General features: G+C 39.7%; 1 protein-coding gene across 1 annotated transcript in view; it reads right to left on the reverse strand.

Annotated features, from left to right (window-relative positions):
• Nup155 (nucleoporin 155) overlaps window positions 1-12,356 on the reverse strand; it is a 47,862-nt gene continuing 35,506 nt past the window's right edge. Inside the window, exons 26-35 of the mRNA XM_075975931.1 lie at window positions 12,124-12,277; window positions 11,849-11,953; window positions 11,086-11,240; window positions 9,254-9,383; window positions 8,517-8,630; window positions 6,740-6,860; window positions 6,199-6,309; window positions 2,963-3,099; window positions 1,224-1,330; window positions 1-205 (exon numbers count right to left, since the gene is read on the reverse strand). Of these exons, the coding sequence (XP_075832046.1) occupies window positions 67-205; window positions 1,224-1,330; window positions 2,963-3,099; window positions 6,199-6,309; window positions 6,740-6,860; window positions 8,517-8,630; window positions 9,254-9,383; window positions 11,086-11,240; window positions 11,849-11,953; window positions 12,124-12,277 (1,273 nt within the window). The 3' untranslated portion in view covers window positions 1-66. The remainder of the gene's footprint in view (window positions 206-1,223; window positions 1,331-2,962; window positions 3,100-6,198; window positions 6,310-6,739; window positions 6,861-8,516; window positions 8,631-9,253; window positions 9,384-11,085; window positions 11,241-11,848; window positions 11,954-12,123; window positions 12,278-12,356) is intronic.

Raw genomic sequence — 12,356 nt, forward strand, 5'->3', positions numbered from 1 at the left:
TTTCTGGACCCAGCTGAGCTTTTATTTTACAGACCAAAATAGAAGAAAGAAAATATACTACAGTAATTAGTGAAGTCGTTCCAACTTTGCTTGAAGAGATTTAAAGTTCCCAGTGATGGTTTGTACTGCTACTGAAGAACTCATTGACTGGAGCTCAACCAGGTAACCACAAACAGCATCCAAGCAGAGATTTGTAAATCTTCTCCTGTAAAGAAAAAGACATCAGGTCATACATTTACTTTTTTTTTTTTTAGTGATTTTATTCATTTAGTTTGATATGTATGAGAGCTTTGTCAGCATCTGTAGATGTCCAGTACCCTTGGGAGGCTGGAAGAGGGCATCAGAAACACTGCAATATTGTTATAAGTGGATGTGAACTGCTACGTGGTTGCTGGAACTTATACTCAGGACCTCCACAAAAGTACAAAGTGCCTTAACCAATGAGCCCTTGATTCAGACCCTTAACTATTATTACTTATCCATTTCCTTCAAAGGGCTGTTTCAGACAAGTTTTGATTAACTTTCTTATAGTCCCATTGAAAAGCAAGAATTAGATTACAGAGTATATGGTAAGTAGCAGGAAACAGGGGAACTCAGGTGAAATTCCCCTTTATAATCACCATTTTCAATTTGAAGATTAGTTGAGGAGGTATTAATATTATTTGACTTTTTATTTAATTTTTATTACTATTATTTAAAAATTTTCAGCTTTTAAAAGACTTTTCCTTGAAATCATATCACAAGGACGAAATAGGAAACTCTTGATCCTAGGTCATAAGAAGGAACATAGAGTAGTTTGTAAATTATTTTTACTTTAGAAAATTGAGGACCACAGTTGAAAATTTTCTGATCTTCATGAATGCTAATGGTTAGTTTATCATTCAAATAGTTATTGCTAATGTACCTAAGAAATTCTCTAACACTTCTTTGTCATCTCTAGAGAGAGGTTCTCAACCTGTGGGCAATGACCTTTTGGGGGGTAGCATATCAGTTATTTACATTACAATTCACAACAATAGCAAAATTACACTTATGAAGTAGCCAAGAAAAGAATTAATGGTTGAGGCCAGCACACCGTGAGGAACTGTATGAAGGTCCCAGCAGCAGGAAGAGTGAGAACCACTGCTCTCAGAGCTCTTCACACCCACTCCGAACTTGTTACCCAGGTACTTACTAGAGACACTTACAATTTTTCCATAAGACAATATTTAATTCATAGTTACCTCTCACAATTTAAAACTTGGCTAGGATTCTCAACATATCTTGTCAGTAATACACGGATACAATCCAAAAGGTGCAGTGGCCTTTTCACTCTGTTCCAGAATGGATCCTATGAAAAGAAAAAAAATGTATGCATACACAGACACAATTTGTCTTATAACTCATCAAATATGTGTGTGTGTTTTGCCTAATTATTTACGTTGATTAACAATGTCTTTGGAATCCAAGCAAAATTTCTTTAAAAAGCATTAGAAGCTGAACTTGGTGGCACATGTCCTTAATCCCAGTCCTCTGCAGGCACAGACAGGTAGATGTCTGTGAGTTCGAGGCCAGCCTGACCTACAGGGCGAGCTCTAGAAGGGCCAGCACTCCACAGTAATGCCCGTCTCAAGAAAACAAAAGAAAGAAACAAAACAAAAATAATAAAAGACCATATTCTGATATTTTTAGGAATAATTTATCATTGGAACATGTAATATGAAATTAAAGAAAAACTGTTATTTCTATGGACTATGACCCATTTTCTTTTGAATTTATCCAGTCTGATCCTAGAGTAAAAGAAACCAGCAGTCACAAAACCGTAATCTGCTGTTATCCACCCAACTAGAGCAGACTGCTTGGTGGTTTATCCTTGTCTTCTTGTAAGGTGGAGACACACCATTTTCAATATGGCCTACAGGACTCAGCTGAGTTCTTAGAAGAGCCTTGGAGAGCACATCACCTGGGTCACATTATGCACTGAGAGAGCTCAGGGAGGAAGATCCTAAGTTCAAGGCCAGCCTAGACTACAAGGTAAAACCCTGTCTCAGGAAACCAAAAAGCACTGAAAGATGCTACTATTGTGTTCTCTCTCTCTCTCTCTCTCTCTCTCTCTCTCTCTCTCTCTCTCTCTCTCTCTCTCTCTTTCTCTCATACACACACACACGCACACACAATATATATGGGGCAGGGTGGGGCAGGGAAACACACGGAGGCCAGAGAAAAGAACAGCCTAGGATGTTGTTGCTCGGCAGGAGTCCACCTTAACTCGAAGGCCCCAGGACACACCTGTGTCTCTCTCCCCAGGACTGGGAATACAAATATACACCATTGCACTTTTTTTTATATGGGTTCTGCAGATTAAACTTGGGCTAGAAGTACTTTACTTCTAGGTTGAGATCTCCATATTCCCTCAAAAGATTTTTACAAAATGAGGTTACATTAATAAATGTGCTGTCAATTTTGCTTGCTTAAAACAAGTAGGCTGGGGAATCACAGTTTCATGGTGGAGCAGAACACTTGTCAATCATGTGCAAGGCCCTAGGATTTGATCCCCAGAAATAATTCCATACTTTGGTTTATCTATGAATACACTAGTAAATATGTATAATTATGGTTTTGTTTGTTTGTTTTTTTCAGACAGTGTTCCTCTGTGTAACAGCTCTGGCTGACCTAGAACTTGCTCTGTAAACCAGGCTGGCCTCAAACTCACAGATATCCACTTGCCTTTGTCTCCCAAGTGCTGTGATCACAGGTCTGTGTCACCACTGCCCAGTTAATTATGTTTATCAATATTACAAATAAGTATTCCAAAGCAAAGCAACCCTCGATTAAAAGTCCCAAGTTTATTTTACTTGCACAGTTGAAGCCAATCTCCACTGAAAACATGTAGCTTAAACGATAAGATATCTATAAATATAGAATCAAGATACCTCACTCTTTATCTCAGGAAACTAAGGGAAGATCGTTCTGATTTTCTTACCCGTGACTTGAAGAGCTGATCATAAACTTCCAGTAGTCTAGGTAAAGGCACTCCAATTTCATTCATGGTTTGTATCACAAAGCCAACATCCCAGTTTAAAGTACAAACCTGCTGCTCTAAGAACTGCACAATAAAATCTGAAAAGAAAAAGTCAGAAATTCAGATGAGTGTTTTGCCTGCACATACATATAAACACCATGTGCATGCCCGGTGTCAGCGCAGGCAGAAGGTATCACATCTAGAGCTGCCATTACAAACATGTGGATGATGAGAACTGTATTCAGGTCCTCTGTAAGAGCACCAAGGGCTCTTACTGCTAACCCAGCATCTAGCCCCAGAAATATGGAACTTTAACCATTGATTCAGCAAACTGCTCAACTGTTTTCTTATTAAATGAGCAGTTTCTAGTAGCTATCTGAAAAAGAACTCCAAACACATCTTGGGGCTAGGAGCTACGCCATTTGGGAAAATGGTTGCCTTTAAAGTATCAAAACTAAATTTGATAGCATAAAAAAAAAAGCCAGATGTGGTGATATAGGCTTGTAATCCCAGCAGTGGAGAGCCAGAGACAGGTGGATTCCTGGGGCTTGCTGACTAACCAGCCTAGCTTACTAGGACCTCTCCAATCTCCAAACAAACAAAGCTAAGTCATGGTTAGCGAAGTTTCCTGACCTTCACATTCACGTTTATCAATGTGCATAAGACCTATTCTCTGCCTCTAAACAAAAAACAACAAACATGCTCCTTGTATGTACAAGACTTGGGTATAATGCCCGGGGGGGGGGGGGGAGAACCAATACCAAATAACCTCAAACAAATAAATGAAAGTAAGATATCTACATGCAAACTGGACACAGAAAGTAAACTTGTAGTTGCTAACGCTGAAGGGGAGGAAAGACTAGGAAGTGTTAGCTATTGAGTACGAGGTTGCTTTGGGGATAATGAAAATCTCTAAAGTAGACTGGGTCATGTTACACATACACAGGTTTGTGTTAAAACCATTACATTGCACACTTTTAAGGATATTAGGAGAAAATTATGAAATCCAAAAGAAGGTGGATAATAATTCCACTACTGGACAGGACTTGATAACTGTCATTCCTCTATAAGACATGTGTGTATCCACAACCTGTGAGAGAGGACTACTACACTCCAACTTGAAAATATTATGTTTTTCCCCTTTTCTTTTCAGACAGGGTTTCTTTGTATAGCTTGGAGCCTGTCCTAGAACTCGCTCTGTAGACCAGGCTGGCCTATTAGTCACAGAGATCCGCCTGCCTCTGCCTCCTGAGTACTGGGATTAAAAGTGTGTGCCATGCAAAATGTTTTTAATCCATGTATTTACTTAGTTAAATGCTTGGTACTTCTGTCCCATCCTCCCAATTGCTGGGATTATAGGCAAGTGCCAAAACACCTGGCTCAATATGTATTCATTCTTAACAGTCATTATCATCTTATTATAAATAATCTTTAACCACATTTGTTAATTATGATATTAAAAACAACCAATATTAAATGTCCACAGACCAGAGGTATCACAAAACAAAAACAAAAAAACAAAAGAAAACAACAACAAAAAACAGCAATTGAACTCACAGAGATAAGTCTGCCTATGACTCCTGAGTGCTAGGACTAAAGGTATATGCCACCATGCCATTTTGGAATTTACTATTTAACATTTCTTCCTTTTCCTTCGATAGTCAGGATCTCACTATGTAACCCAGAGGGATGCCTGTCTCGCCTCTTGAGCGCTGGGACTGAACTTTGGATTGTCTGAACTCTGTGTGGCTTATTCAGTCACCAAACCTGTGCTACTCTGACAGCCACAACTCAGGGTTAACATAATTAAAAATCTACACTAAAGCCAAAAGACTGCCAAATGGTCCCAAACTTAACTGTTTTCACATGCTTATCAAAAATCCAAATACCACATAAGTCTATTTATTTACTCTATCTGCATGTACATTATGCATGAATTTATGCATACCATGTTTGTTTAGAAACCCATGGAGCCAGAAGAGGGCTTTGGTTCCCTGGAACTGGAATTTGTGAACTGCTATGTGGGTGCTGGGCATCAAACCCAAGCCCTCTGAGAGAGCAGCAAGCACGCCTAGCAGCCAGTTTCCTTATTTTCCTATCAGCGAAGAGGCATGGGCACAGTACAGCTGAAGTATCTCTGACAACAAAGAGATCTTAGTATTTGAGATGGTCTATAAGTCTGAACGTTCATTTCAAAACCAGCAAATAATTTAGCAATAATGTATCATTCAGCATCGTTTGCTTACCACGTACAAGGCCTGGGCTAAACCCCAGGGAAGGCTAAAATAGACTAAATAGGTGATTTAATGTGTGATTATGAATATTTTTCTACTTCTCAAATTTTAAAAATAATGTAATAAATATTTAGTATCCTACTTAATAACTACTGTTTTCATAACAAAAAGAAAATTTGAGTTAGCAATTGGCTCACAACAATTACACTCAGCATATCTGGTCAAGAACAAAGTTCCGTCAATTAAAATTTTATTCTCTTTGTTCTTTAAAAAAAAGAAAAGCCAGGCATGCTAACACATGCCTGTGATCTCAGAACACAAGAAGGTAAGGTAAAAGAATCCATATTTAAAGCCAGTCTATCTACTTAGAACCGATTTTAAAAACCCACGTGCTGGCCCAGCATAGTTCAGGGGCACAAAAACCTGCTTAGGATGTACAAGAACATGGGTTCAAACCCAAGCACTACACACAGAAAACAGAAACAAAGGGAAGAGGGAAGAAGTGAGGAAGGAAAAGAGAAACTGAGAAAGTGTGAGATGATGAGAGAGAGACTGGGCTTCAGAGCAAAATGCCCGCCCTCCCTCCCTCACACATACACACACACACACACACACACACACACACACACACACACACACACACACACACACACACTCCTTTAATGTAATACCAAACAGCTGAATCTCAAATTACCAATACATGAAATTATGAGCCATTTTAATTTCTTACTAGACAGTGGTTTTCCCATCAGTATAATCACTTAAACTATATCATTTATCAGTCAGCCTAATTCCTAAATTGATATAAAAACTTAGAAAGCTGTTCATAAAAAATCAAGTTCTGTTATTCTTCAGGGATTCTTTCTGAATGGCAAAAAGAAACTCTATAATCTGCTCTAAAGGCAATGAAGTTTTCCAATGGGGAACATTAACAGGAAGTAATATAGCAAGGTTACGGCTTACCTAGAGGAAAGAATCGAGGTGTGCCGGCATAGATTTTGCCAAGGAGGACAAGCTTGAGGCTGAGAGCATGCATTCGATCTGATGAACTCAACGTTACACTGTCATTCAGTTCTGGAAAAGACATGTCAATAGAAATCACAATTGTTTTTAATGTGAAATGTTTCACTGGCTACTTAATATCCTCAACTTCAGGACTGATACTTGCAATTGTAATTAGCAGATTCTGTGCTTCTGTGAGTGTCTGATATGTATCTCACTATACAAGATTACTAGTTACAAGATTTTGAGGGACATGTTTAGGGTAATTATGAGGTGGTATATATCAAATGTACTATATACACTTTCCCTGAGCATGCTCCCAAATATTCACCAGGGACACACTGTACCTTTTCACTGTAATCTCATATCCTCTACATCCTTTCTATTTGGCAAATATAGCACATTTCCATAAAGCCTAGATACATTAGCTATGGCTAGCAGCTTCTATTATTCAGGATCACTAAGAAACATGGGGCAACGTTCCTATAACGAGGACATTTACCTTTCTCTATGATATCCTGCCAAAGTGTATGTACCAATATGGGATCTGAATACCCAGCACAATGGATGATTGCAAGTTTACACTCTGCAAGTTTAAACGGGTCAGCAAATTCCCCATAAAGCTGTGGAAAGAAATCCAAAAATTATACATTCAACTACAGGTCAGTGTTCAGAGATTAATAGTGAAATATATATTTCGATTACAAATAATCAAATATTTTATCTAAATATGATAAAATATGATGCAAGTTGAGTAGCCATCATACAAAATTCTTAAGGACAAATATTTTAAAATATGTACATATACACATGAGATACACTGGGAATAGGATCCAAGTTTAAATGTGACATTCACATGTTTCTTGTACACTTTTATAGACCAAGGGAAATTTTATGCAAAATTTTTAATAACACTCGGTGTTTTGATGATGATTTATCATAAAAAGTCACGTGTGGAATTTTCCAATTGCAATGTTGCACTAGGGCTCAAAATTTCAGCTTTGGCACTTTTCTTTTGAGACAGGGTCTCCATAAGTACCCTCAAACAGGTCTCAGAAGACATATGTGTTATTTCTTAGCTAGGAGGAGGATGCTGCTCAATCAACATCCTAGAACAAGTGTCCTCTAAATCAGGTTAAGAACCATGAGAACAATACACCTCAAGGTGTTACAGAGGCTTGGAACTATACACAGGAATGTTTAGAAGAAGGAACTGCAAGAACAGTGCAGGGCCAAAGAGTTTGGAAAGTTAAACAAAAGTAAACAACAAGGCTACAAATAAGCTGGGTGCCATGGCATATGGCTGTAATGCCAGCACATGGGAAACAAGGACAGAGGCAGAAGGACTGCCACAAGTTCAACACCAGCAGGGTTCCAGAGTGAGACCTTGTGCTTTGGGATAATGCTCTTGTACACTGTAAAGTGACAAAATGCATTTGTCACTCATATTGGTATAATAAAACACTGATTGGCCAGTAGCCAGGCAGGAAGTATAGGCAGGATGGCCAGACTAGGAGAATTCTGGGAAGAGGAAAGGCAGAGACTCAGTCACCAGTCAGCCAGCCGGGAAAGCAAGACGAGAACGCCTTACCGAGAAAAAGTACAAAGTCACGTGGCTAAACACAGATAAGAATTATGGGTTAGGGGCTGGAGAGATGGCTCAGAGGTTAAGAGCATTGCCTGCTCTTCCAAAGGTCCTGAGTTCAATTCCCAGCAACCACATGGTGGCTCACAACCATCTGTAATGAGGTCTGGTGCCCTCTTCTGGCCTACAGGCATATACACAGACAGAATATTGTATACATAATAAATAAATATTTAAAAAAAAGAATTATGGGTTAATTTAAGTTATAAGAGCTCATTAGTAATAAGCCTGAGCAATAGGTCAACCAGTTTATAATTAATATAAGCCTCTGTGTGTTTATTTGGGACTGAATGGCTGTGGGACTGGGTGGGACAGAAACTTCCATCTACAACCTTGTCTCAAAATACCAAATTAAAACTACAACCACCAAACACAACAACAGAAAACCCTGCTGGCTTTAACAGAACTCTAACACGAGGTTAACAAGGATGTCATGGTGACTGGCTTGGCAGGAGCAGCTCTACCTTTTCTAGGAGTCATACAAAGAGTCGTGTGCAGCAGCAGGAACTTATCAGTCCAGTGACAAGCTGCCAAGGGGAACTTTCTTACTTTCCCATGAAGAAAATGACACAAAAAAACCAACAGGGATTTCTAAAAACCAGGTGACGATTACAGGACTCCCGCTGGTTATTACCTTAGTGATGTCCATGAGCTCAGAATCCAGCTGAGAAATAGCATCCTGCACTGAGGAATGATGGGAGTACTGCCTTTGTAGTGTCTCTTGGATCTGAAGTTGGATCCTAGCAACCTAGTTTCAACAGAAAATGCAATGTATTAATATCTGTATAATATTCAACAGGTACTGGAAGAAATGATGTCTAAAAGTTTAAGTTTGCTAAAGTGAAGATAGCGTACTAATACAGACTTAATTGCAAGAGACTGTCCTCTCAATGTAACTAATGCCACAGGAAATAGCTGTCCAACGTAACTGCCACGAGTAACTCAATCATCATAGGCAGAAAACTTTCTAGACTGTGGACGCCATGTGACATGAGTTCACTCCAGGAAGGAGAAAGGAAGTCCGGCATGTCATGGACAATCATAGCTACGCAGTTCGGTCTACTCCTTTCATTTACTCATTAGGTCATCCAGAATGAACAATGAATGCCATGCAACCCAATGGCTGCTGAACAGTGGGGAATGTTAAAACAAAAACTAGGCATATGCTATGGGAAAATCTCCCAAATTATGGCTCTATGTCCCAACATGGTTTCCAAAAGATTAATATCCAAACACAACAATAAACATATATAAACAGAAGCATTTAGAATTAATAAGGACTACAGAACTCCAATTCACGGGGGAAGAGGAGACAGTGGTGTAACTGTGGTACTATTCTACATGACACAGACTAAGTATTATATTACTTACTTCCATTTTCTCTTCTAATTCATGAAGGAATTCACCATCTGCAGCTATTGATGAAATGGCAGTGGAACTTTTAGCACTAAGAATGGCTCGAGCAATGTATTCTAGTCGCTGTTGAAGCGAAATTTCTGTGCTGGGGGAGGAAATCCATAATTTTAGCTATGTTGTTTCTTAAGATCTGAAGATTCAAATATGTCAAGTAAGACATACTATTTTAAGACCAGACCACAATAATTAACTAATTTACATTTAAAAAAATTATTAGTTTTTTTTTTAAAAAATGGATCTAATTTTTCTTTTCTTTTCTTTTTAAAAGAAAAGTTCTCACTATGGAGACCCTGCCTGGCCTGGAACATGCATCAATCACCCTGTCTCCAACTCCAGGTGCTGGAATTATAGCTGTGTGCTATCGTGTTTGCTCAATTGTTTTAGCTTTCTAATGAGAAGTTCATAACTTTAGACAACAAATACTGATGTTTATGTAAAAAAACCTAAAATCCTATTGTTTTTTATTATCACTAGGGTATACCACATTGGAAAGCATGCTACTGGGGAAAATAGGGTTTTTTTTATTTTTATTTTACATTTTTGGTTTCATTAATAAAGGAATTTTAAGAGGAATACAAAGAAACCTGGAGACCATTTTATCAGGGCATGTAAGCTGTAAACCATGGCAGCAGCCTGGAGGAGGAAGATGAAGAGGAGAAACAGAGAAACAACTTTGCCAGTAAGCAGTCACATGAGGGGCGGGCAGGCAAATGGATCTGTGTGGCCTGGATGCCAGCCAGAGAAAAGAGGGATGACGTTCAGAGCATCTGGGAGATCAAAGCTCTGGGAAAATAGACTGTACCAAAGCAGGGGCTTCTTCAAGGATAAGTGGATTGTCTCATTAAGGGAATAATTAATTATTCCTCCCTGTCCCTAGCATATCTTCAGGAGAATTAGCTTTCCTGTGGGCTGACTCACGGGGAGAGGACTGACAGGACAACTAGCCGATCTCTTAAGGGAGAACACTTACAGTTAAATAATAAATAGTGCAAAACCGCTCATCTGTTATTGTTTCGCTTTGTTCTTTTTTGAGACAGGGTTTCTCTGTGTATCAGTCCTGGCTGCCCTGGAACTAGCTCTTGTAGACCAGGATGGCCTAGAAGTCACAGAGATCCGCCTGTCTCAGCCTCCTGAGTGCTGGGACTAATGGCCCTTGCCACCACCACTGGGCTATTAATGCTAATTCTTAATTACAAAAGGAACAAATTAACAAAGAGCTCTATTGAAAGTTGCCTTTTATTATACCAAAAATTAAGAAGGTCACTTTATACTTTGTATGTGAGGGAACTTGTGGAATTGAGTGATTACAGAGGGAAGGGAGTCAAGAAAGCTTTGGACAATCCATCACCCCTGTCAGGCCTGAGCCCCTAGACAGACTGTCTTCCTACCGGCCATAACTGAACTCTCAGCTTTCTCTTCAGGGGAGGCCACTGGAGGCTGTGCTAAGCACGTGCACTATCAGTGAGCTGCCCTCCCAGTCCTCCCTGCTAAGCACGTGCACTATCAGTGAGCTGCCCTCCCAGTCCTCCCTGCTAAGCACGTGCACTATCAGTGAGCTGCCCTCCCAGTCCTCCCTGCTAAGCACGTGCACTATCAGTGAGCTGCCCTCCCAGTCCTCCCTGCTAAGCACGTGCACTATCAGTGAGCTGCCCTCCCAGTCCTCCCTGCTAAGCACGTGCACTATCAGTGAGCTGCCCTCCCAGTCCTCCCTGCTAAGCACGTGCACTATCAGTGAGCTGCCCTCCCAGTCCTCCCCGCACACTCGGCTCTCCTCTTAGAGACCGTACCTGTGCATGTCGGCCAGTTTGGACAGGACACGGGCAGCACTGCTGAAGCTTCTGTTCTTCTCATAGTATCTCCAGAGTAAATCCATGTAGCGAACTCTATTCTGGTCCACTTTGGCCATTCGGACCAAATGTGGCTCCAGAAACGGAGAGGCAATCTAGAGGTTGTAGTTATACAAAGAATGTTGTGATCACCTATGTGCTTTCAAAGTAGAAAACAGTGCATTTTGCGCGTGTCTTCTTTTATGAAAATAAGTAAAACCGAAACCAACATCAAGAGATGAAATCATTTTCTCATTACAAATGATTTTCATTAACGTTATTAATGAAGAACTTTCTATAACACCCTAATAAAAAAATTCAGTATAAAATTCTAACTCTTTTAATGAACACTAAGAACACAGTTACTGGCTCTGAGCCCAAAAGGCACCCTTGGCACTATCAAACCCCAGGTCTCAAGTTTATAAATCAATGAACACTGATACCTGAAAAGAAGTCACCCTGGGACCCAAGAGCAGAGCCTAAATACTAACCTGGAGACTCCTACCCACAACGCTACTGTTCAAATCAGCCTTTGTTTAGCTAAACAACATTAAGGCAACAGTCTATTTTGCTCCATAGAAAAATAAATTATATTCTTAGCTTTATAATAACACTTACTTTTATATATAGGATAAAAAACTAATTTTCTATATCTACAAGAACTATTATTATGTTACTTGGAAAGATAAATTAATATAAACTTATTTACAAACACTAGTTTTACCTGTAGTAGTTTATCTGCAAGGTCAGCTTGTATTAGCCAGTTATACAGAGCAATACTAAAGAGCTCATCCTTCGATCGCTGAGCCAATTTAAGCATTTGTTCAAACTAAAATAAACAAAACAGTGAAGATTAGGATGGTTAAAGGCATTCTTGCTGGATATAACACATAGCCCCCAAACTTCTGGTGAGAAAACAGGTCGAGGGTAAGTGTCAGCGCTTTTCCCTTTCCAACACACCCCACTTCCAGAATGCATGCATTCCATTCTGTCCCTTACATGATGCCCTGCTTCTTCATTGCTCAGCATGTTGGGATCTGATGACAACACCGGAGGACCGGGTTTTTTGGGTACACTAGGAGACTGAGGAGCAGCCTTACTCTGATTCACCAGTTCCTGAAGAGTGTCTGTGATGCACTTGTAACTGTTTAATCTGAAAAAGAAAAGGTCCATTACTTCTCATCTTAGGCGAGCCCAGGATATATAAGAACCTGTGTCAATCAATCAAGCAA

Source organism: Microtus pennsylvanicus, chromosome 6 (assembly GCF_037038515.1).
Source record: "Microtus pennsylvanicus isolate mMicPen1 chromosome 6, mMicPen1.hap1, whole genome shotgun sequence".
In the NCBI taxonomy this organism is placed as follows: Eukaryota; Metazoa; Chordata; class Mammalia; order Rodentia; family Cricetidae; genus Microtus; species Microtus pennsylvanicus.